The sequence below is a fragment of the Mytilus californianus genome, unplaced genomic scaffold (genome assembly GCF_021869535.1).
Source record: "Mytilus californianus isolate M0D057914Y unplaced genomic scaffold, xbMytCali1.0.p SCAF_6, whole genome shotgun sequence".
NCBI classification, from domain to species: domain Eukaryota; kingdom Metazoa; phylum Mollusca; class Bivalvia; order Mytilida; family Mytilidae; genus Mytilus; species Mytilus californianus.
In genome coordinates, this window is record NW_026262712.1 from 117167203 (window position 1) to 117191944 (window position 24742).

The 24742-nt window shown below is 31.5% G+C and overlaps 1 protein-coding gene across 2 annotated transcripts; it reads left to right on the top strand.

The window, feature by feature from the left end:
* Positions 1-2400: 2400 nt before the first annotated feature.
* On the top strand, positions 2401-24576 carry LOC127704586 (uncharacterized). 2 transcript variants are annotated; one of them, XM_052208707.1, is made up of 6 exons: positions 2401-2936; positions 8964-9092; positions 9388-9538; positions 10434-10652; positions 16316-16502; positions 23093-24576. In XM_052208707.1, the coding sequence occupies exons 1-5, from the start codon at positions 2488-2490 to the stop codon at positions 16499-16501; spliced, it is 1134 nt and encodes a 377-aa protein (XP_052064667.1). In that variant the 5' UTR covers positions 2401-2487; the 3' UTR covers position 16502; positions 23093-24576. The 2 variants fall into 2 exon arrangements, with proteins under 2 accessions (XP_052064667.1, XP_052064668.1); XM_052208708.1 differs by lacking the exon at positions 23093-24576 and adding an exon at positions 21511-21547.
* Positions 24577-24742: the final 166 nt, after the last annotated feature.

A 24742-nucleotide genomic window follows, 5' to 3' on the forward strand; every position in this document is an offset into this window, starting at 1 on the left:
CGTGATAAGCGTAGTAAGATCGAAATAATCGTAGTGAGGTCGCAGAATAAGCGTGGTGAGAACGTGGTATAATCGTAGCAAGATCGTTGTAGAAGCGTAACGTGGACGTAGTAGCATCGCGAAAACAACGAAAATCTACATTTCAAGCCGCTCTTATCGCGACCTCACCACGATCTGAATTTATTTTAGATCGCGGTGAGCGTGATGCGATCGTGGTCTAATGTGACTTCGGCATGACATGCATCTGCCTGCTGAGATTACACAATTGAAATCCACGCTACGAAAACCTACAAATAATTCTACTGCCTATTTCCTCAAATTGAAAAAAAAACACCTAAACACAATGAAACCCGTGAAATCATCGGCAGATCCAGGGAGTGTTCCTGGAGTCGGAATCCCCTTTCAAAATGACTGGATCCTGGAATTAAAATATCATAGGTTGTGGTCAAAGGGTGGATCTATCCTGTTTATTAAATAAATGAAAGGATAATAGATAGTACAGTCTGTTTTTTGTTAGATGTATTTCTATTTGATTCCATCTGATTTTTATGGTTTGTTCTTGTATTGGAATATTCTACCAAAGCCCTGCTAACATGTTTAACCCCTCATTCTGTATATGAGCCTGCCCCGAGTCAGGAGCCTGTAATTCAGTGCATAGTTTTCGTTGGTTGTTGTGTTACATATTTGTTTTTCGTTCATTATTTTGTACATAAATTAGACCGTTAGTTTTCTCGTTTTGCATTTGTCATTTCGGGGCCTTTTATAGCCGACTATATATGTATTTACGGCTTTGCTCATTGTTGAATGCCGTATGGTGACCTATAGTTGTTAATTTCTGTGTCATTTGGTCTCTTGTGGAGAGTTGTCTCATTGGCAATCATTCCACATCTTCTTTTTGTCAAGACTGCGACTTCTGTCGCAAAAGCGAGACATAGCGATCCTACATTGCGGCGTCAACAAATATTCACTAGCTCTGTGGTTACAGTTTTTAAAATTTTAATAACTTTCTAAAACTATCATCGATTTCTACCAAACTTTGAAGGAAGCTTGTTTATGATCATAAGATAGTATCCAGAAGTAATTAAATTTTGCAAAAAAAAATCCTGTTTATCCGTATTTACTTATTAATGGACTTAATTTTTCTGCCAGTTAACATTACATTCACTGTGTGTTAAAAGTTTTTAAAACTTGGATAGAAGCTTGTTTATAATCAAAAGCTAGTATCTAGAAGGAAATTTTATAAAAATTTATTTTCTGTTTTTCCGTATATTACTTATGTATACATGGACTTCTGCAGTCTGCAGTTAAAGTTTTTAAAACATTTATTTGATTCAAACCATCCTGGATTTTAACCACACTTCAGTTGGACAGAGTAAAAAGATAGTATCTAGAAGAAAAAAATCAATAATTTCCCCCATTTTTGTTGAGCCTGCTACTATAACACTATTACAACAAAAGTAGGCGAGACACTGGGTTCCGCGGAACCCTTATGATTTCTTTCTATAAACTCTTTAATATATTTTAATGATAAAAGTCACAATAATGTTTTTTTATGTACATATATGATTTCACATTGACAAATACAGAGTGGTCCTAAAAATAAAGAAAACTGGAATAAAATATTCTGTTGTCTAAGGTGCTGTCATAAGCACATACAAACAAGCCGCTTTTGTTGTAAATAGATAAATAGTGCATCCTTTTAATAATAGAAGAAAAGTAAATAAAAGATGAAGACGAAAAAAATGAAATAATCATCACTGACTCGACAGTTGTCAACGTATATTTGTTCCGCCTAACAGAAGTTCCACTGGAAACTTTGTTATAAACAATGTCATAATATCTGTTCCTGTTGGAACAAATATTCTATACCATTTATTCTGTTAGGAACATTTACTGTAATCTTTATTCCAGTGGAAGTAATATTCCAGAATACTGTTTCCATTTGGAACTTATATTATGGAGGAACTTCTATTCCGTGACAGAGTAACAGAAGTTAAGAACTCTCGAACAGTTGAAATACAACGACCTGGTGACACGTTCAAAGGAGCATTGCAGTTAGAATGCAAATTACCTGTCATCAATTCGTTAATATTGTTAAAAAATATGTGCACAACAGAAACATATAAATTTAAGGTCTTTTTTTTTAAATGTTGCCATTTTATAATCATATATATGCCTATTATGATCCATATTTAAACATGTGCATATGGCTGTAATTAATACGCGTTAGTTAGTAAACAAAACTGTATTGACCTTTTAATTTTTAAACCAATAGCAAGATACGATTTATTTTTCAATAACCTCTGATATTTACTCAATTTATATGGTAAAGTTCCAACAGGTTCGAATAAGATCTTCCCAGCATATTAACATTGGTTTCCCTCCCCCTTACTTATATTCCCCTGGCTCAGGCGAAGAAATTTTTGTTAAACCCACTTTTACAGTCTGGAGGAAAACAAAAGTGAAAACCATTTAAAATACGGAGATATGTCATCCAATCTTTCGCGAGGGAGATCCTCATGCGAAAATCCTGAAAGAACAAGTGATTGGTCAGCAGATAAAGTGTGTAACGATCTCAACGTTACACTTAAATATAATGACGATCCACGTTCTGTTTTCTTGATCGGATATCTCGAATTAATAGGGCAAAATATCAAACTTATCGAATATATGAAAAACCATTTTGAATCTCCGGATCAGGAATATAAAACAAAACACGAATGTTTCCAGTTTGCATTAAACACATGGAAAGACATGGTGATAGACAGCGAATTTATTAATGATATTGAGGTTTCAAGTGCCATAACAATGAACAATGCATTAGACAAACCATTTGAAAAATCTTCTCTGTATCATGACTTTGTAGAGCCAAAAGAGAAGAAACAGGCAGCAGACAATGGTGAACAATTAGCATTACTTAGAAGTACTTGTCAGAAGTAAGTTATACAACAATGTACATGTACGGTACAGTACGGTGTATCATGGCACATTATTAGACCAGGATCAGTTTAGAGTGGGTGGCGCATACTCGCCTTGGACACATTTTCGCCCTTTTGCTATTTTTTTCTGTAAAATTTGTGTGCCTTTACCCAATACTTGCCTTAATAGATGGTAAATGCTGTTTGTAATGTTACAAATGTTGATATTCCTGTTTACCCCATTTCCAAGGTTATTCGCACATATTGAGAAATACGCAGGTATTTTTAAAATGATTTGTGTAAGATTTATATGGCAATCATGCGCAGTCTTAAAGTAAATATTTGTGAGAAAAATCGTATAGGAATGATCTCTCAAGCTAATTCATGTAATTGCAAACATTCGTTTTTATAATATACCAGGATAATGAGGATGGTCATATCATACATTGCGGTGAAAATGTGTCCCCCATGGTACACAAACAACTTGATTTCCTCTTGAGTGTGCGTTCGTTTTTAGAACAATTAATCAATGTTTTGAAGATAATTTCTTTATCAAACATTTTTGTCGAGCCTGCGACTTTTGTCGCAGAAAGCTCGACATAGGGATAGTGATCCGGCGGCGGCGGCGGCGTTAGCTCACTTCTTAAAAGCTTTATATTTTAGAAGCTAGAAGACCTGGATGCTTCATACTTTGTATATAGATGCCTTATGTTACGAAGTTTTCGTCTGTCATATGTCCAATGTCCTTGACCTCATTTTCATGGTTCAGTGACTACTTGAAAAAAAAGTCAACATTTTTTGTAATGTTAATTTCTTTCTTATTATGAGTAATAGGATAACTATATTTAGTATGTGCGTACCTTGCAAGGTCCTCATGCCCGTCAGACAATTTTCATTTGACCTCGACCTCATTTCATGGATCAGTGAACCAGGTTAAGTTTTCGTGGTCAAGTCCATATATCAGATACTATAAGCAGTAGGTCTACTATATTTGGTATATGGAATGATTGTAAGGTGTACATGTCCAACTGGTAGGTGTCATGTGACCTTGACCTCATTTTCATGGTTCAGTGGTCAAAGTTAAGTTTTTGAGTTTTGGTCTTTTTTTCTAATACTATATGCAATAGGTCAACTATAAATGGTGTATGGAATGATTGTAAGGTGTACATGTCTAGCTGGCAGGTGTCATCTGACCTTGACCTCATTTTCATGGTTCAGTGGTCAAAGTTAAGTTTTTGAGTTTTGGTCTTTTTTTCTAATACTATATGTAATAGTTCAACTATATTTGGTGTATGGAAATATTTTATGATCTATATGTCAGTCACGCAGGTTTTATTTGACCTTGACCTCATTTTCAAGGTTCATTGCTCAGTGTTAAGTTTTTGTGTTTTGGTCTGTTTTTCTTATACTGTATGCAATAGGTCTACTATATTTGGTGTATGGAATGATTGTAAGGTGTACATGTCTAGCTGGCAGGTGTCATCTGACCTTGACCTCATTTTCATGGATCAGTGGTCAAAGTTAAGTTTTTGAGTTTTGGTCTTTTTTTCTAATACTATATGCAATAGGTCAACTATAAATGGTGTATGGAAATATTTTATGATCTATATGTCAGTCAGGCAGGTTTTATTTGACCTTGACCTCATTTTCAAGGTTCATTGCTCAGTGTTAAGTTTTTGTGTTTTGGTCTGTTTTTCTTAAACTATAAACAATAGGTCAACTATATTTGTTGTATGGAAGAATTGTTAGCTGTACATGCCTGCCTAGCATGGTTCATCTGACCTTGACCTCATTTTCATGGTTCATTGGTCAATGTTTAGTTTACTTGGTTAATGTTAAGTTTATGTGACAGTTGTAATAAAGCTTTATATTTGGGACTATCAACATAATATAAATGATTAGTAAAGAAGGCGAGACATTTCAGCGTGTGCACTCTTGTTTTCATACAGTTAAATTTCTGAAACCTTCATAAAAATTTCCAAATATTCGAATGTAGGTCGGATGTAAGTGGAAATGAACGATTTTTGCGGCGAATATGGGTCTCTCACTCTATAGTATTTCAAAAATATACAGTAAAGAAAGTCCCTGATAAGACTAATGACTTCACTTTATTAAACTAAATTCAGATGAAACCCAATGATTAGATAATAATTAATATTGTGTGAACAAATTCATAACAAACTTTTATTTTATGAAATTCTCTGTATGAATGGTTTACCCTTAATATTTTGTGTAATGCATGTCCAAAATTAAGGAAACCCTTATTTTGAGAGTTCATCAAATGTCAGTTGTATCCCAACTGCCTTCTGAAAAATAGCTTATTTTTTTATAAAGGAAAGGTATTATACACATGTACTACGAAATATATTTGAATTCAACCCAAACAGACTGCCAAGGATGCATCTTGCAAAATTTATTTTAGTAATTCCTGAAAAGCCAGATAATAAACAGCATCAAATTCTTATTGACATAATCAATTACCACCTTCATGACCTTCTGGATCAAATAGTAGAAAAAACAACAAAAGGTGAAGAATTACTATTTAAATGGTAGACCTTATCCAAACATAAAAAATAAACGGAAGTTAAGCATGTTAAGTAAACATAAAAGAAGTCATACAACTTCTAGAACAATTTCAAAACAATATGATTAAAGTAACACCAATTCAATGATTGACTTTCAAAGAAGACCTTATAAAAATCAATACTAAAGTAAAATACCACCAAAAAATAAATAATGCACAAAATTAAATTGCCTTGTATCTTAGACAAACTAGGATTTAGAATAAACAAAACTTCTGCATAAAAAATCAAAGAAAAAGCCACAACTGCAAATTAGATACAAAGATATGAAAAAAAATGGCAGGCAGACATGTGCTCGGCTTATTTGCATTACATCAAAAACATGATCCTAGACCTTCCAATTAAGAACTTGGTAGACCACTAAAAAACACACACCTAAAAACCTAAAAACCTTAAAACCTGTTCTAACACATAAAAGCATGAGAACTGATAACTCTGGTGTCTGGTGTAGCTGCACTAAAATAAGATGGATTGCTCATAATGAATACCAAAATCAAGGCAAGCATCCTGAATGAGCAATATTTCACAAATATTTTAAAAACTGCATAACATGTACATAGTTTTACCAAGAAATATGAAATTAAAATAAATCACTGTAAAATTTTATTTTTTTTCTGTTTATAAATATTAATGTAAAGTACATTGTAATATTACTGAAAAATTTATCTTTTAAATTGTACATAAGCCATGCATGCAACGGCACGTAAAAGTCAGAGTTGTGACTGAGTGCAGAAATATGAACATCAATAGATAGTACATTGTAATAAGCATTTTCATTCACATAATTCTAGCCAAATTTTTATGAAACTATATATATATATGTAGGACTCAAATCTATGGTGGGTTCCAGATCTATGGCAGATTCCTAATCTATGGTAAATATGACGTCATGCCATCCCAATCAATGGCAGATTATTTAGAATCCTAATCTATGGCAATTTTTTAGTTTCCTAATCTATGGCATTTTTTTAGTTTCCTAATCTATGGCAGATTTCTAGTTTTCAAATCTATAACATATTTTCTACAAACGGTGGACCAGTTAGTACATATCTGACCAATGATTTCAAAGTTGCCTTAAACAAGTCAAAATGTTCAAAGGTAGCGAAAAGACTGCTTTTAATTTAACGCCAGTATAAGAAAAACGGATTAGGGGTACGACTAGGAAGCATATCCATAACCATTTGTGAAATGAACACAGACTTTTGGGGTGAAATGATGTGCCCGGAAGAATAAGCATTCCCTACTCTGTGCATAGTATCTGTTTGACCCTTCATTTAACCAAGTCCCTTGACAACCCAAAACGCAGTTTCACTTTTTACCTAAAATTTATTTGAGCGTGAATAAATTTTTTTTAACTGCTGATGATTTAAGTCAAAGTCCTGTAAAGAACAATGACTTGCCTCAAACACGTGGCTTTCTTAAACAAATGCTTATTTCTCCAACAGTACAGTAATTCGACTTAAATATAGCTTAAAATAATGTAAATAGTTATTAGAAATCTATGACAGTTTTTTTTTTTAGCTTCCAAATCTCAATAAAGCTTATTTGCAACAATAGTACAGGTAGTCACTGTTTTATAGCTGAAAAAATGCTATTGGTTATGTTACATGTAAAAGAAAATTAGAGACCATAGGGATAAAAAAATAACAAGAAAACAGCATATGACAACAAAAAATTATGAAAGAAAAACAAAAAGCAAACCAAAATACACAGTAAAACTCATGCAACTAAGGGAGAGGGCAACACCAGAAACACTAGAACAAGAAAACAAGGAGCGGAAACAAACAGAAAACATAAACAGTAAAGAAAACACCAAAAACATATTCATTTGTGTGAAATTGCCTGCACCAGCCATTTTGCTGCTACGAATGACTGGGTTTGTTCGATAGTATTCTGATTTCGGCCGAATCCGATGATTACATCTTCTCATTTACAGGGATTTCCAACAAAGTAAACTAGAATTCTGAAATATAATTTAATTTATGGATTAGGGTCCTTGAAAACTGGCCTTTTCTTTTCCTTCTATATAACAAAACCGTCTTTGTTAACAGCGGCTTGGACGTTACATGACGTTATTTAATTGTGACAGAAAAATACGTAATATAAAAATCTGCCATAGATTTGGAGAAAACTGCCATAGATTTATGATTTGTTTGACGTTTGTGACGTCATATTTACCGTAGATTAGGAATTTGCCATAGATCTGGAACCCACCATAGATTTGAGTCCTACATATATATATCATGTATATCAAAAGTTTATACAGTAAATTAAACATGGTATGTTAGCAATGTCTCAGAACAGTTTAATAATCAGTATCGATTAACAATTTTAAAAGGAGTTATGCCCCTTGATGATATATTATAAACTGTAAGTGCTCTCAAGCCCATTTTCATTGTAGAATTTTTTTTAATTGTAAAATTTATAAGGGCTGATCAATTATTTGTATACATGTATAGGAGCTCGAGTAATGTCACTTGGTGAGGTTAAATCAAGATTTCATGTTGGTTAAAATTGCATCTATTTTAAAAGGTCTCAACTTAGGTGCAGTACAATATTATGTAATTGTCAATTACTGATCACATATTTGGCTAACCGTAATGTGAAATAATGTGTACCAATCCATACTTTCCATATGAAGCTGTATGATATATAGAACATCAAATAAAATATAAGTGCTGATAAACCTACAAACACTCCATTTGTTAGAAATTCAATTTTACAACTAGAAAAATGTGTCCATGCTATTTGGCCATATCTTTTATATTTGAAAAAAAGTACTTTGATATTTAAAAAAAAATCTTTTTTACATTTTGTACATGTAATTCTTTTGGGTTGGAAGTTATGTTAGGATACTATGTTATATTGCAGTCAGCTGGGATGTAATATTATTAGTTACATAGTGTGTTAGTGACCTAATAAGATATATAAGGGGTCAGTAAATTCCATATGGGGTGAGAGCGAAGCTAAATTCTAACCCCATTTGGAATTTACTGACCCCGTATATTACGTATTAGGTCACTAGCACACTATGAAACGAATTAATCTTACCAACTATCTTTATTTGTTGAATTTAGACTAGAGTTGTCTCATTTGCAATCATACCACATCTTCTTATTTTTACATTAAAGTGTTAAGTGTTCAATTCTAAGAATATTAAACAGAACTTTCAATACATTTAAATAATCAAATAGTGCCAAAGTTGTAACTCCACTACTAATTGTGTATTAAAATAAGCCCCGCCTCCCTACTTACCTAATATGGAATATACACGGTCTCCATGCAGACGCTTTTAACCAATCGTATTCCTAGAAATGTATAGGAGGTAAGATAAATAGCCTTAGCCATTAAATTGTGATTTAGATCCCATCTATATGAAGTTACACATATATTATGTTTGATTGTTAGCAAATTATTCAATTAACTGTACACTAGTATTTACTTGCATTCATTTTCTTTACAGAATATTTGCAAAACTGAAAGTTTTTTCCGATCAGTTGCTGTTTGTTATGGACAATTTAGGAAATCCATCAGAGAAAATGTTCAAGGATCTTTTCATGGCATTTGTAAGGATATTTGACCTAAAAATTTTGTAAGTACAATGGATTAATTTTTTGGTGATAATATTATACCATATACATGTACATGTACATGATGTTAGCCTTACAGTTTTAATGCAATGCATAGAACATAATACTGCTATCTCCATTCTAATGAAACTGACAGGAAACAATGTCAAATCATACATTTGAAATTTGTCGTTCATGTATGTTCATACCATCAATTGTGAATTGATGCCATGAAAGTTGGTGACATTATCAAATCATAAAAAGACATTACAAACAATGTTGCACTAGAATGATCATTTAACACCTTGTATTTTTTAGTGACACAACAAACACTCCAGGCTGCAGGTATTTATTACACCATGGAGAGCATACTGTTACATCAATACCAGGTGCTGTAATGAGTAGCTACACAGCTGGAACAGGTGCAATTACATCAAAACTTGTGTCAAGAGTCGTTGCTGTTGTTGAGGTGAGGTTTATCAACATAATCAAGATTTCTGATCTCATAAAAAATCAAGGTGTTAGGTTTATTCTGCATGAATATTTGTTAACTCCTTTCAATTTTAATTATATCACAATATGCACAATGTCTATAATTCTCAATGCAAACTACAATTGGAAATCTATTCCTGTACATACATGTATGTATTACCCTCTTATTTTTTTCTTTTCAAACTAAAAGTGAAAGATACAGCTAAGTGCAGTGTTGGGTGTGGAGGGTTAGAAACAATCGAACATATACTTTGGACTTTTCTGTATGCATCTATATGAAAATAATTAAAAGCCCTTAGCTCCTGGAAATTTGAAAATATGGAATATAATTGATTTTAGATATGGATTTGGTTTTATCAAAAACAGAAAGTAATTACATATTAAGAAACTTAATAATTCTGTTAACAAAATTGTATATTTTTAGAAGCAAATTATTAACAGGGCAAACAGATTTGAAAGTCGTAAAAAAATATTTAAAAGCCCCCATTTTCAAAAAGGTGAATAGAGACCTGCATTTAAAAAAGAAATGTTTTAAATCTTTGATGGCTCTCTTAAGAATGGTTAAGGACCACATTACACCACAATTTTTGCATGGAGTATCAAAATTTTTAAAAGGTGTCGCCAGTCAGAAGTGCAAAAGATCTTTAAATGGGTTTGAAAAAGAATATCTATTGAAATAATTGTTGATGTTATAATGTATGACAAATAGCCCTAACTGAATTTTTATTAGGATGGTTCAATATAAAAAAAATAGGTCACAAAATTTTGTTCACTGTCAGAAGTGCAGCTTTTGATATTTAGTTTGATATGGTATATAGTTATGGCTTTTAGTTTTAATGATGAAATATTGACATGTCTGAAAATGCTTTTAGGTAAGAAAGGAGTGCAGTCATTCACCAGACCAGGATTCTGAATCATCACCAGAAGCCAAGAAAATAAGACTAGGAAGCAGACAAACAAACAGTATTGCTGAAAATGTACATACAAGATTAAAAGGACAACATATTGGAGATATGTTAGCTGTTACTCAGTCTGCAGCATCTGTCTTTGACTTCAATGGAATATTTGGATTTATCATCCAGGGAACGAAGGTTTGTTCTGATCATTATTATTCTATTTATGAAAATGGTCGTAATTCCAAAGCAGTTACACATGCCTTACATATGGGCAAAGTCAAAATAAATGGTTCCTTGCATATAAAGCAATATTTATCAATCATGCTGATCATTTGATTGTATAAATTAATTTCAAATGATGTGGCTTGATGTGTAGAATATTCCTGCATAACATCTTTGGAAAATCTCAAGTATTAAAAAATGACGTTAAAAAAAGATGCCAAAATTGTCAGGAGTGCAACACTTTTTTGTGACATTTTGAAAAAATACTTTTTTATTAAGACACAGCAAATTGTTGTACGGAGGAATGTGCCTTAAATTCTTATTTATATTACAACTATTATATCTTAGTGATGATTTCAGCTCAGAATGAAGCTTTTCCATTAAACCGTTTTGATACAGATGTGTTTTGAAAAAAAGTTGTGCCATGTCAGGAGTGCAACACAAAAATTAGTATTACTGAGGAATAGAATGATTTTTGCTTAAATGACCCACACCTTAACATAAACAAAAGTCAATCCTGTAAAACAAATATGTCCTTTCCAGAATAAATAGTTCATTTACCTGATAATTGATATAAATAATGTGTGAGAGTCAAGTATACAAGGCCTCCCTGTAAGTGTCAGGAGTGCAACTTTGAAGTTTAAAGACTCACACTGAAAAAATACAAAAGCCATTATATGGTTCTGTTGTATTTTTCAAAAGATACTATACTAGATACAAGATTGCACCCAAAGAGTAGCCTGATAGACAAGGAATTTTTCTTTTAGAACAATTTTTTTTATGTCAGGAGTGCAACAGTTTTAAAACGACATTTTCTTGGACTTACATTTTAAGATAATCTCAGCTCCTAGTGACTTATTTGCATCTAAACATGTTTTCTAACTATTTAGGTTACATGTATGAGTTATAATAAATTCTTAAAGGTAAATTTCAAAGTAGGACTTTGATCCAAGAATTATTGTTTGTCACAAGCAAATATATTTGAATGTTAAATTTTCATATTATTTTCAAATTATGGAAGCTAATTGTCTTAAACTTTGTCTTTTGATTAGGAAATAACCATATTTCAATTTAAAAGTTTTATAATGGTTTCATGTAATACTAATTAAATTTATTATAATTGTTATAACAAACAATTAATTTTGTTGCACTTCTGACATGAATCATCCATAACAAGCCGTTTTGCACATTTTGAGTTCAACTTTAAGACCCAACCTTTGAATGAATGAATGATGGGAAAGATGATTGTGAAACTAAACTTTAGAATAAAATCAGACAGGCTAAGTGCATACAAACACACCATCATAGTCAACAACAACTTCAACTTTGAGGAGTAGAAAATTGAGAAAAACACTGAAATAAGATCCAAATCTGAAGGACACACTAGATAAATATAAACAAAGAAAGAACAAAGAAAACAAAACAATGTAAAACTAAATTCAAAAGACTTAGACCAGAATTAAAACACATATGAGAAAAAGAAAACAAAACAGAGAAAGTGGCAACAGAAGAGAAGAAGAAAATTGACACAAGCTAAAAAAAGTTGCAAACCAGCAGAGAATTGTCCAGTCAAGTAGCAAAAGTACAGATGCATATACAATACCTAGAGAAATCAGAAAGAGAAGTCAAAGAATAAGACATTATCTACCTGACCATCCCAAATCTTGGGCTTAAACAGTTGAGCACACAATATCCACAGCTACACCAAGGTGGTTGTCAGAGTAAATGAGAACTGATATCTGCTGTGTGCAAGAAATTGATGAGTCTTGAACATGTTGAAGTATAAACAAAGTTGGGGAACCCTTAAAAGATCTGAAAACTGTTGAAAAGAAAATGGCATTTTCAAAGAGTCCCTTAGTTCTAACTTTTTCAGGTAGCCTCTATTCTTTTTGAAAATGCCAGTTTCTTTTCAAGTTTCCAGATCTATTAAGGGTCTCTCAATTTTGTTTCCACTTCGGCACCCATCAATTTCTAGCACACTTCCATCAGTACTGATTACATGTAGTTCTTACAACTGCCTTGGTGTAGCTGTGGATATGATTTATTCAATTGTTTTAGGGCAAGGTTTGGGTTGGTCAGGAAGAATTTTCCCTATACTTTGTCTTCTCTTTCTGATTTCTCTAGATAGTGTATCTGCACCTGTACTTTTGCTTCTCGACTGGACATTTTTCTGTGGGTTTGCAACTTTTTTGGCTTGTGTCAATTTTCTTCTTCTTTTCTGTTGCCAATCTCTTTTTTTGTTTTTTTTCATTTTCTCCATCTGTGTTTTTGTATTCAGGTTAAGTCTTTGTAATTAAGTTTCACATTGTTTTGTGTTCTTTGTTCTTTCTTTGCTTATATTTGTCTAGTGTGTCCTTTAGGTGGATCTTCTTTCAGATTTTTTCTCAATTTTCTGCTCATCAAAGTTATAGTCAATGTTGACTTTGGTGGTGTGTTTTGATCCCTTAGTCTGTCTGATTTTCTTCTCAAGTTAGTTCAGTTTGATCAACTATCTTTGCCATCTTTCATTCATTCAAAGGTTGGATCTGCAAGATGAACTCCAAATGTGTGAGACTTTAATAAAATAAAAATATTGAATCTGTGCAAAACTGCTTGTTATGGAAAATTCATGTCAGGAGTTCAACAAAATTAATTGTTTTTTATTACAGTTATAATAATTTAATTAGTATTACATGAAACCATTATAAAACTTTTAAATTGAAATATGGTTATTTCCTAATCAAAAGACACAGTTTATGACAATTAGCTTCCTAAATTCTAAAATTATATAAAAAATCATCATTCAGATATAATTGCTTGTGACAAACAATAATTTTTGGATCGAAGTCCGTGTTGAAATTCACCTTTAAGAATATATCATACATGTAGCCTAATTACATGTAGTAAGAACACATATTTGAAGGCAAATAAGTCATAAGGAGCTGAGATTATCTTAAAATGAAGTCCAAGAAAATAACATTTTAAAACTGTTGTACTCCTGACATCAAAGAAATGGTTCTAAAAAAAAATCCTTGTCTATCAGGCTACTCTTTGGGTGCAATCTTGTATCTAGTATAGTATCTTTTGAAAAATAAAACAGAACAATATATTGGTTTTTGTATTTATTAAGTGTGAGTTTTTTAACTTCAAAGTTACACTCCTGACACTTATAGGGAGGCCTTATTTACTTGACTTTCACACATTTATATCAATAATCAGGTTAATAAAGTATTTATTCTGGAAAGGACATATCTTTTTTACAGGGTTGACTTTTGTTTATGTTTAGATGTGATTTTCTGTGATTATAAAATATATTCAAAAATCATTCTATTCCACAGCTTTACTTATTATTGTGTTGCACTCCTGACAGGGCAATACTTTTTTTCAAAACACATCTGTATCAAAACGGTTTAATGGACAAACTTTATTTGTAGCTAAAATCATCACTAAGACATAATAGTTGTAATATAAATAAGAATCTATGGCACATATCATCATATTACAAGTTGCTGTGTCTTTATAAAAAAAGTATTTTTTTAAAATGTCACAAAAAAGTGTTGCACTCCTGACAATTTTTGCATCTTTTTTTATCGTCATTTTTTTAATACTTGAGATTTTCCAAAGATATTTTGCAGGATTATTCTACAAATCAAGCCACAAAATTCAGCCCATTTGAACATTGCAAAGACTGCCATTTAAAAAAAAAAAGTAGCGAAATGTGATGAGACGTGAACTTATGTATACAATAAGTGATATGTATGATATAGTTCAAAAATATTGTTTAAATGAAATTAAAATGTTAAATCTGAAAGGTATATACACTTAATCTAGAAATCATGGGCTTTTTTGATGATGTATAACTGTTTTGATATGATATATATTGAATGTCAGGAGTGCAACAAAATAGGAGAAATAAAGTTCCTTATATAGGTAATAATTTAAAAAAATAATGATAGTTCAGAAAAACTTTGAAGAATGCAGATCTCTTTTTAAGTTGTCAAACAACAATTCTACTGAATATTCAATAGAATTAAGTTCATAGTTTGGTAACTTAACCTCATTTTTATAATAATGTGTCAGAAAAATCAATTTAAATATGATCTGAAGTGCATAAGATGCATAAGTTAAAATAGAAATAACATTTAAATGACAGATTTAGGTCTTTATAAACCAGCAATGATTACAAATTTAAAAAAATCATGAGTATTTTGTTCTAGTTTCTGCAATTTTTGTTTGGTGTATAATATGTCAGGAGTGCAACAAAAACAGGGGAAATTGGATGTATTTTCTTTTTGATATATCTTCTTTATTAAAAGATTTATCTATCAATTTTTTTTCCTCAGTGAATTTGAAAAAGGGTTAATTTTAATATGGAGAAGTTTTTTTATCAACTAATTGATGAATTATTTTTTAATCAAAACTTTTTCAATCAACTTTAAATGAATTGATACAAAAAATAGCCAAAAACATAAAAAAAAAAATGATAATCAAAGAGGAGATTAATAATCTTTGCATCAAAAGTAATGTTTGGATCTCTGCAATCAATAGGGGTGAAAATAATATAAATGTTTGATAGTGTTTGTCGGAAATAATATTCCAAAAAGGTATACTTGATTTAAATTTGTTTTATTGGTTTATGTCTTTTAAGTTTCAGAACTTTTTTATTTCTTTATACTTTTTTATATTCTTTTGGATTTATTAACTTAAATGTATATTTATCAAGATACAAAAAAAGAAAATGCACTAAAACAATGTTGAAATTTGGTAAAAAAAAATAAATTTGGACCATTTATTTTGACTTTGCCCATATAAGAATAAGAGGATATGGTATGATTGCCAATGAGAGAACTACCCATAGACCAAAGGACAAAGCTATCAAAAGTTACAGGTCACCATGCAGCCTCGTAATGAGCAAAAACCCATCCCATATAGTAAGCTATAAAAGGCCAGGTAAAACAAAAATGTAAAACAGTTCAGGTCAAGGAACAGTAAATGGGCTATGTCACAGATTTTGGTAAAATTTTGCCTACAACTTTGGCTTGTTGAACTTTAACTGAAAATTGAAAAAATGATGCATTTACCATTTTTATTTTCAAAAATATTCTGATTTAATTGTTTCAATATAGGTGAACAATTGTATAGAAAGCACATAAAATTGACGAAAAGCGTTCTGCATTTAATGTGTCTTAAATTTATCCGATCTCCTGATTCAATACCATAGATTTTTCTTAAAAAATTATATGTTGTTGATACATAATTATATATATAAATTTCCATTTTAATGATGTAAAATAATAATAGGGTCACCAACTTCGTTTTTACAGTATACATCATTCAAAGTGGTGTTTTAGGTGAAAATTTACCTCAAAACATTGAAAAATGCTTACCATCTTACTCTTGTAGCCTGTTAAACGTTGATTTTTTTTATGTTTTTCATTATCAACTAGGGAACAGATTGGTAAAGATACCTAAAAGGAAGTTGGTGACCATATAATTATTTTATATGTAAATAGAAGAACTGTAGTAGTCTAAATGACTAACTTCATAGGAACTAGTCTCATCCTACGTTTATTATTCCGATACAAATCATGACTTATCTGTAATATGCTTTTTTAGGTATAGCAGTTGATTATTAATTCATTTCTTTTTGTCTTTAGGTAACATTTGTTTCACTACAAAGCAGTAAGGAGTACTTTGCCAATCTTCTGAAAAAGGACAAAACAAAAAATGTTTGGGCCGATGTGAGATACAGTAAAGAATGTAACTTGTTAACAAAGGAAGGAAGAAAGGATCTCATCCCTGTTTTGTTAGGCATAGAAAAATTGGTGATGCAGACTGTTTGAGGTAATAAATAATTTATTGTTTTATAAAATTAACACATTTAATTTTTGTCAAGTTTCAATTTTTAAATATCTTTTTTTTTTCAAGTTTGACGCAGGAGATGGTGGGTACTATTGTTTGTAAGATCAAAACAAAGACTTTTAAATTGGTATCATATTCGTATTGCATCATAATGTTCTTGTCCTGAATATGCATGTAATAATTGCCTCTGGACATAAGGCAACCATCAATCAATAATGTAGTTTAGTGATTAAGGTACCTGGGGTGTCTAATTGTTCGACAATAGATTTTTGTTAAACTTCTGTAAAAGACTTCCAAAACAAGAGATCTCACAAAACATATTTAACCCCGCCGCATTTATGTGCCTTTCCCAAGTCAGGAGCCTCTGGCCTTTGTTAGTCTTGTATGATTTTTAATTTTAGTTCATTTATATGTTTTGGAGTTTAGTGTGACGTCCATTTTCACTGAACTAGCACACAATTTAATTTAGGGGCCAGCTGAGGACCACCTCCGGGTGCGGGATTTTCTCATTGCATTGAATACCCATTGGTGGCCTTCGGCTGTTGTCTGCTCTTTGGTCAGGTTGTTGTCTCTTTGACATATTCCCCATTTCCATTCTCAAATAGTTTTCCCAAACCCACAAAAAAAGAAAATAGTTATGATCTATAGCAAGCACAAGTTGATGTGTGAAGACCATTTTGAACAATCTTGTTTCGAGGGAGATTTGATGGTAATTATACTTTTTTTAATAACAAAATAACCTAGCAGTTCTGATAGCTATAGTTATCAAATCCTTATATGATAAGATCTCGTTGATTAAAATATATAGATTTGATGAGGAAGAAAAGTTTCAATTAAAAGAAAGACAAATGCAGTGTTCTTGTAACAATCACTGATTTACAAAAGATCCATTAGTATGCCTCTTTTATATAAAGTGCATTGGTTTATATAAAGAATAGTTCCGTATTTAGTCAAGATAATTTTTCAAATTAATAAAGTTATACGATAAATAACATTTTTAAATTATGATATTTAACGGATATTGACGGGGAGCAATGTTAGGAAGAGGTTTTAGCTAAGACAAAATGTGTTGATATAGTATAATATTCCCAGGTTATAGAAATGTAAATATCGAAATATTGGACATCTCAATTTTTTATCAAAAAAGTTTTTTAGCTAATCTTTTAACTATATCAAATTGATACGGGATCAATTCGGAACAGTCACTTATAAAGACACTTTACAGTTAAATGTGTGACCCTATCTGGAATGTTTCGAAAAAAATGTAAATGTTTTTTTCTTTTTAAATTTTATTTACGTTATCTTATTATATATATATATATATATATTGGCTTCCTCCCAAATTGATAATAAGTATGTCAGAATTATTGATAGATGTCGTGTCAGAGCGACACATTCAGTTAGTTATCCCAAGGACGTATATTAGATACACGTCCTTGGTTATTCCAGTGACATCCTGTCGACTAAAAATTCCTATTACACAATATATTATACAAGTTCATGCATGGCTTCTTAATTGAGGTACCCGACGTGCACAGGTAACATTTATTGAACCACATATATTTGTGTTCGACGTTATTTATCTTGTGCATGTTTGAAATTACAATTCCACCTGTTAATGAATGATGTTCTGATAATAATATTATCCACTATTTTAGCTGATAATAAGTTAAAAAATTTTATAAAAATGATCTTTAAAATAATTTGTGAAATACATTTACTGTTTTGTCATGATTCTGGACCCTTCTTTTGAAAAAAAAATTCTTTACGCAAATACAAGCTTTTGACGATTGGCAAACATGCAGTATAAAGTAATGCAGCACTTATAGTCAGTATCAAATATTTATTTATTGATGATAAGAGAGCTCCTTCTATGTCTAATGTACCTATCTTTATAAGGATTAGAACGACAGGTGAATCAGTCACTGTAAAGGAACGGAGATAGAGTGGCATAGTGAAAAAAAAAAACCGATTAGAGAAAATTATACTACATAGAGAATGATCGAAAAAAAGGGTAATAGTAATTGTTAAGGAAAAGAGACAAAGAGAGGCATAGTAAAAAAATGTTTGCTAGACAAAGTTACTGCTCGCTTTGATATTTTTATACAAAATCACACATCGTGTTCCAAATTGGTATTCACGTGCGCTAACTTGATGTGTTAAGTTTCTGCATAGCATGGTTAAAAATAATTAAGTATCCCATTTGTTATATCGTAGTGTCACTGTGTAACTTCATACCCGTTTAGTTATTGCCTGTAGGCGTTTCATTATTGTTACATTTAATATATATATAGAATCTTTCATACACCTTAAAGTAAAAGATGTGTGTCTGAGTCAAACGGCGACATGAGAAGCCTGTATACTAGTACGACTCGAGTATAGCATGTAAAAATCCTACTCAATATGGTTGTATTGGAAATCTTTTCATAGAGATAGATAACTCATAGTCCGACATTTATGTAATATTTGCCACATGGCGCTCATATTTCTTTCTACTATCATCATCTTATTCATTAAATATTGCTGTAAACATCGATGGTTCACACCCAAACCAAATGGGAGTAATATACATTTAGAGCTTCTCCGTGGTATACACTTGTCACAAATATATAGACGAAATTCGTTATTGAAGTGAATCTACATCTCACAAACACAATTTTTGAATTACGATTTTGAGTGAACACCCACCATACCAATACAAAATGGCAAGATATAACCATGCAGGCATTTAGTTTTCGTCAGACACAAGATAAATAATACGCTCATATTGCTTTCTACTATCATCATCTGCTTCATCAAATATTGCTGTTAACAACGATGGTCCAAACAAAAAAAAAGGAATTATATACAATCAGAGCTTCTCAGTGGTATACACTTGTGAAATATATAGACGAAATTCGGTATTGAGAAGTGAAATTACATCTCACAAACATTATCTTTGAATTACGATTTTGAGTGAACACACACCAAACCAATAAAAACGTATAGCAAGATATATAACCATGCAGGCATTAAGTTTTTTCGTCAGGTACAAGATAAATAATCGCTCTAATAAACGTACAGGCATGCAGTTTATGATATCAAGAATAAGAGGTCGATGTCTGTAGATCATTTTTCAGTTCGTTTACTGACTGTTCAGAATCAGACATGTCACTTATTCATTCTTGGAAGCATTCGTGTACTCCATCCGACGATAGGAACTCTTTTCCGAAAGTGTTGACAACTATGCTTGTATGGTGATTCTGTTTTTCTGGGCAAGAAGTTGGCCTCCCCTGACCCAACAAACAAACGAACGATACGCTATTAGTCTGCTTTGTCCTTTAGAAAGAACATCTGGAGCTCGTCTTCAACGGCGCTTATACCTCAGGAAAAGTATACTAGTACAGCTTGTTTCAAGGAGACGAACTGTTCTAAAATCGTCATTGTCAGCAATACATTACTAAGCTATGCCATTAATTACTACAATTACTATTTTGGATTAATGACGGCTACCCTGTAGAGTATTACACTAAATTATAGTATAATATAACAATGATTATATTTAATTTTCGTATGTTCAAACCGTTAAAGACAATTAGAAAACCTCATACAAAAAACAGATCAAAAGAAAGAAAAAAAGAAAATAAAAATTTCCAGACGGAATAAACAATTATTTTAATAGCTTAGATTTATAATGAATGAAATAAATGATAATTGGCATTCTTTCCACAAATAATTATTCTAAGAGATTGTTAGTTGAATTTATTATGTAGGAATGAAATTTTAAAAAGAAGATACAAAATCATGCATGTTGTACTTTTGTATTTTTTCAATAAAAACTTCATATTTTAATTTTATGCTAAAAAATTTCAAAATACACTTCTGGAATTAAAAAAATTGAATGTTTATTTTCAATTAATTTATACATTTTAATTATTGTTTCTCTATTGTCATCGGGTATTTCAGCTTGGTGTATTAAACACGCTATACTCTTTCTGTCAATCCATTCAAAATGACAACAATCACACCTGTGTACGCTTGAATTCACACCTGTGTACGCCTGAGGCTAAATTGCTGCAAGGTAAAGTTCAAACGAATTCTCCTCAAATCGATAAATAAACAATGACAAAATAATATACACACTCTGTTCACAAATAGTTTGCCTTGAAATGGTTACCAAAGTTATAACGGTAAATAAAACGTAAAATATTTTCAGTTTAATATCAGTCAAAGTGTTCAACAGATATTTTATGAAAAAATCTCAACAATAATTTATGAAATTAATTCGAAAATATTTATATTTAGATAACTTCATATAGGAAGTTTTATTCAATCAATACAAAACGGTACACACATATTCATTTTCTTTCATTCTTATATTGTGGTTATTAACTACGACCAACGGTCATCTGTGCGCTTTTAATTACGTAAAATTCTGATAAGCAATTAAGACTTTAACAGATTTTATTTTTTCCCATGATTCAACAAATCGGGTTAAAACGTCACAACCCAGTGACGTAGGTCAACCAAAAAAGTTACAAATACTTGATTTTCTCCGTTATTAGAAAGAAAATAAATTTGAAACTTTGTGAATGTGTTTTTTATGTTAAGATGAACATATTTGGATGATAAGTAAAAAATCGCGGACTTTCCCTTTAATTTTTCCTTATTTAGGAAACATTAATCAATAGAATTGGTTAACATTCAATGAGAGAATTGCTTTTCAAAAATGCATTCGAACTACCACATAAAAATAGGGGGTCACAGGCCTTATTTTCTAGAAAAAATCCAAAAAACACAAATTTTCCTATCTAATTCAGTTTAATTATCTGCACTTGATTTTGATTTTGATTTTGAAAGAATTCATTCGACACATACAAAAATAACATATTACCTATCCAAAAAAACACTTGTCAATTAAAAGTTGATCAAACAATGTTTATACAGTATAATCCTTTGTTTGCACAAGTTTCCCCCTATTCCCACATGAAATTTTAACTTTTCTTACCAGATTTATAAAAAGTGGGAATAGGAGGAATGAACCGGACTATTGACCACAGAGGTGTGTCGTTAATATTGTGGTTTTATTGTGGCAGCATAATAACAATACTTGACTAGGCGCTACAGCAATGGCAATTTTGTTTTTCCCTCAAACCTACTTGTTGTCAAGGCCAGTTCAGCCTAGGGTAACGTATTGGTAATCAGGTCAAACAAAGTAAAATTGAGAATGGAAATGGGGAATGTGTCAAAGAGACAACAACCCGACCATAGAGCAGACAACAGCCGAAGGCCACCAATGGGTCTTCAATGCAGCGAGAAACTCCCGCACCCGGAGGCGTCCTTCAGCTGGCCCCTAAACAAATAAGTATACTAGTTCAGTGATAATGGACGTCATACTAGCTCCAAATTATACACAGGAAATTAAAGTGGCCTCAAAACCAGTCAATAATTGTATATTGCTACAAAGCATACTGCTCCTTTAAGAAGATATATAGTCATTAAACTCTTAAACAAGCACCTTTTTAAAAGGCAGCGCCTTTATCACCATCAAGTTTTTTATGTAACTGATTGATTACCTCGACACAGAAAATGAAAGTTCAGTGTCATTGATTTTGAGATATAAGCCATTGAAAATTTTAAAGATTTTTCATACATTTAACATTGGCACCTTTTTTCAAAAACTATGAAAAAATTACACAGATTTTATAAGATTTGAAAAATTGCTTTTTAAATTATTTGAATTAAAATTATGAAAAGAAAAGTAGGAGTTGGCAGGCATGATTTTAAATGGCATTACATGGATAAAAGTAGAGGATTCCCAATAACTGACAAAAAAGTCAAAAAAAAAAACAAAAGCAGCAAATATCCTTAACTATATTTGGTGTATGGAATGATTGTATGGCATGCATGTCACTGGAAAAAAGACTTTGTTCCCTATGTATTCCAAAGTCTGGAAGAAGAAAAAAATCATAGACTTCATATATTATTATGAATGCTACATGAACGTTCAGTATGGAACATGACGATTTAGCAGTGAATGTATTATTGGATATACATGCATGTAAAAAAGCCTTAGACCAATGTTTACACATTTTATTTATGTACCGGTATCTAAAAAAATACAAACTAGTCTGAAAAAAATTTTACTAGTCTGGGGCATCAGACTAGTGGACAACAGTGCATACTGTTGACATAAACAAAGCTCGCCAGTTTGAAAAGTATGGTGATTTAATAACAGTACATTCAGAAATTTTTCAGAGTTTTTTAATGCAAATATTACGAAAGAATAGGTTTCACATATGTAAAAACTTGCATTTTAAAATTTGATAAAAATAAGCGAATGATACCAGAGGGAAATTCAAACTCGATAAGTCGAAAATAAACTGACAACGTCATGGCTAAAAAAGAAAAAGACCAACAGACAACCAATGGTACACAAAACACAACATAGAAAACTAAAGACTGAATTATTTGTATGCAGCATTTCCCAGAAAAACAATAATTAGTTTTGCATGTTGTCCATTGTTTAACAAATTTATGAATATAGAATGATATATATCTGATATATGATTTATCTTTTTGTTTGTTTTTAGAAATGAACCCAGAATAGCTAGAAGCACTGACAGAAAGCAAAGATCTGCTTGAACAGACAACATGTATTCAGTACAGTAAATCATGTGACATGTATTCAGTACAGTAAATCATGTGACATGTTTTCAGTACAGTAAATCATGTGACATAATGAAGACAGGGATCAATTGTACACAGCTTTCATAATTAACAATTTCAGATAGAATATCTGCTCAAAAGAAAGTTGCATCAGGGGATACAGTTATGGAACAGTGCATCTCTCTGTGTTTATGTGTGTGTGGAGGGACATATCGTTAATTTCTCATCATATTTTGTTGACATAATCACCTGGAGGAGATCAAAAGTCAAGCAGAGGTTGAAGGTTAAAACCGTGTCATATTCTAGGACTTATCCACATGGTTAATCTTCACCCGACTTGGCATACTTAATATCTCTTATTTATTTATATTCCCCCTCTAAAGAAAAAGGGGTATACTGTTTTACCCTTTTTTTTAAGTCTGTCCCTCTGTCCGTTTATTCCATGAAATTTCCTTTGCAATTTTCTCAGGAAGGACAAAGCATTCTTTACTTGTTAACTTCCTGTTTCACAAATACTTGTACATATATATTAAAAAGAGAATTTTTCAAAATTTTCTAACAAACTACAATTCAGAGCTTTCTGAAATTTGTTATCAGGCTTCATGTGACATGGTTTCAGATTTATTGCTTATCAACTTTCTGTTTACAGAATACTTATATATTCTTAACACAATGGCCATGTATGAAATTTTCGTCACATATTTACAGGGCAGTACAAATCAGAGCTCCTAAAATTTGTTATCAGGCTGCATATCAGCATGCAATACTGTGTGTCACAGTTTCAGATTTATTGCTCAGTAACAACCTTAGACCTCAGTTAGGCATATCACATGACAGCACATGTTCTATTTACCTGATGAGGTTTACCTGATGCTGATTGGATTTAATCTATTTTAATTGATATGGATGTGATTCTGGTGAAGATTACCCAATAATAATCATTTTATATATGATGGTAATGCATTGGAGATAGTTAACAAATTGACTTACCTTGGGTTGAATTTTTCAAGAATAGGTAGCTTTATGATTGCTAAGAAAATTTTAGTTGGAAAAGCAAATAAAGCAATTTATCCTGCAATCAGCTAACTATTGTACAAATAACAGGTACACAGATAAATTTTTCCGACAATGTACATATATTGTATATGTACGAAGTATTGAAAAAGGGGAGGTTGCACAACTTATCAGTGTAATCTCAATATGATCTCTTTGATAAAATTGTGAAGCCAATCCTAAATGGATGTGAGATTTGGGGTTTCAGTAATACTGATATTATAGAAAGAGTGCATTTGAAATTTTATAAATTTTTATTAAATCTTAAGAAGTCGACACCTAATTTTATGATTTATGGTGAACGTGGTATTTATCCCATATCTTTATATATACAGCTGTGTATGGTTAATTTTTGGTCAAAGTGGGGATGATAACAGGATTGCTTAAATAATATATAGATACATGTTCTTGAAAAATTTTGAAAACCCATTAAGGTCAGATTGGTTGAAATATGTTAAAGATACATTAGATAGATGTGGATATAGCAATATATGGTTGTCACGAGGAAATTTTAATTCTAA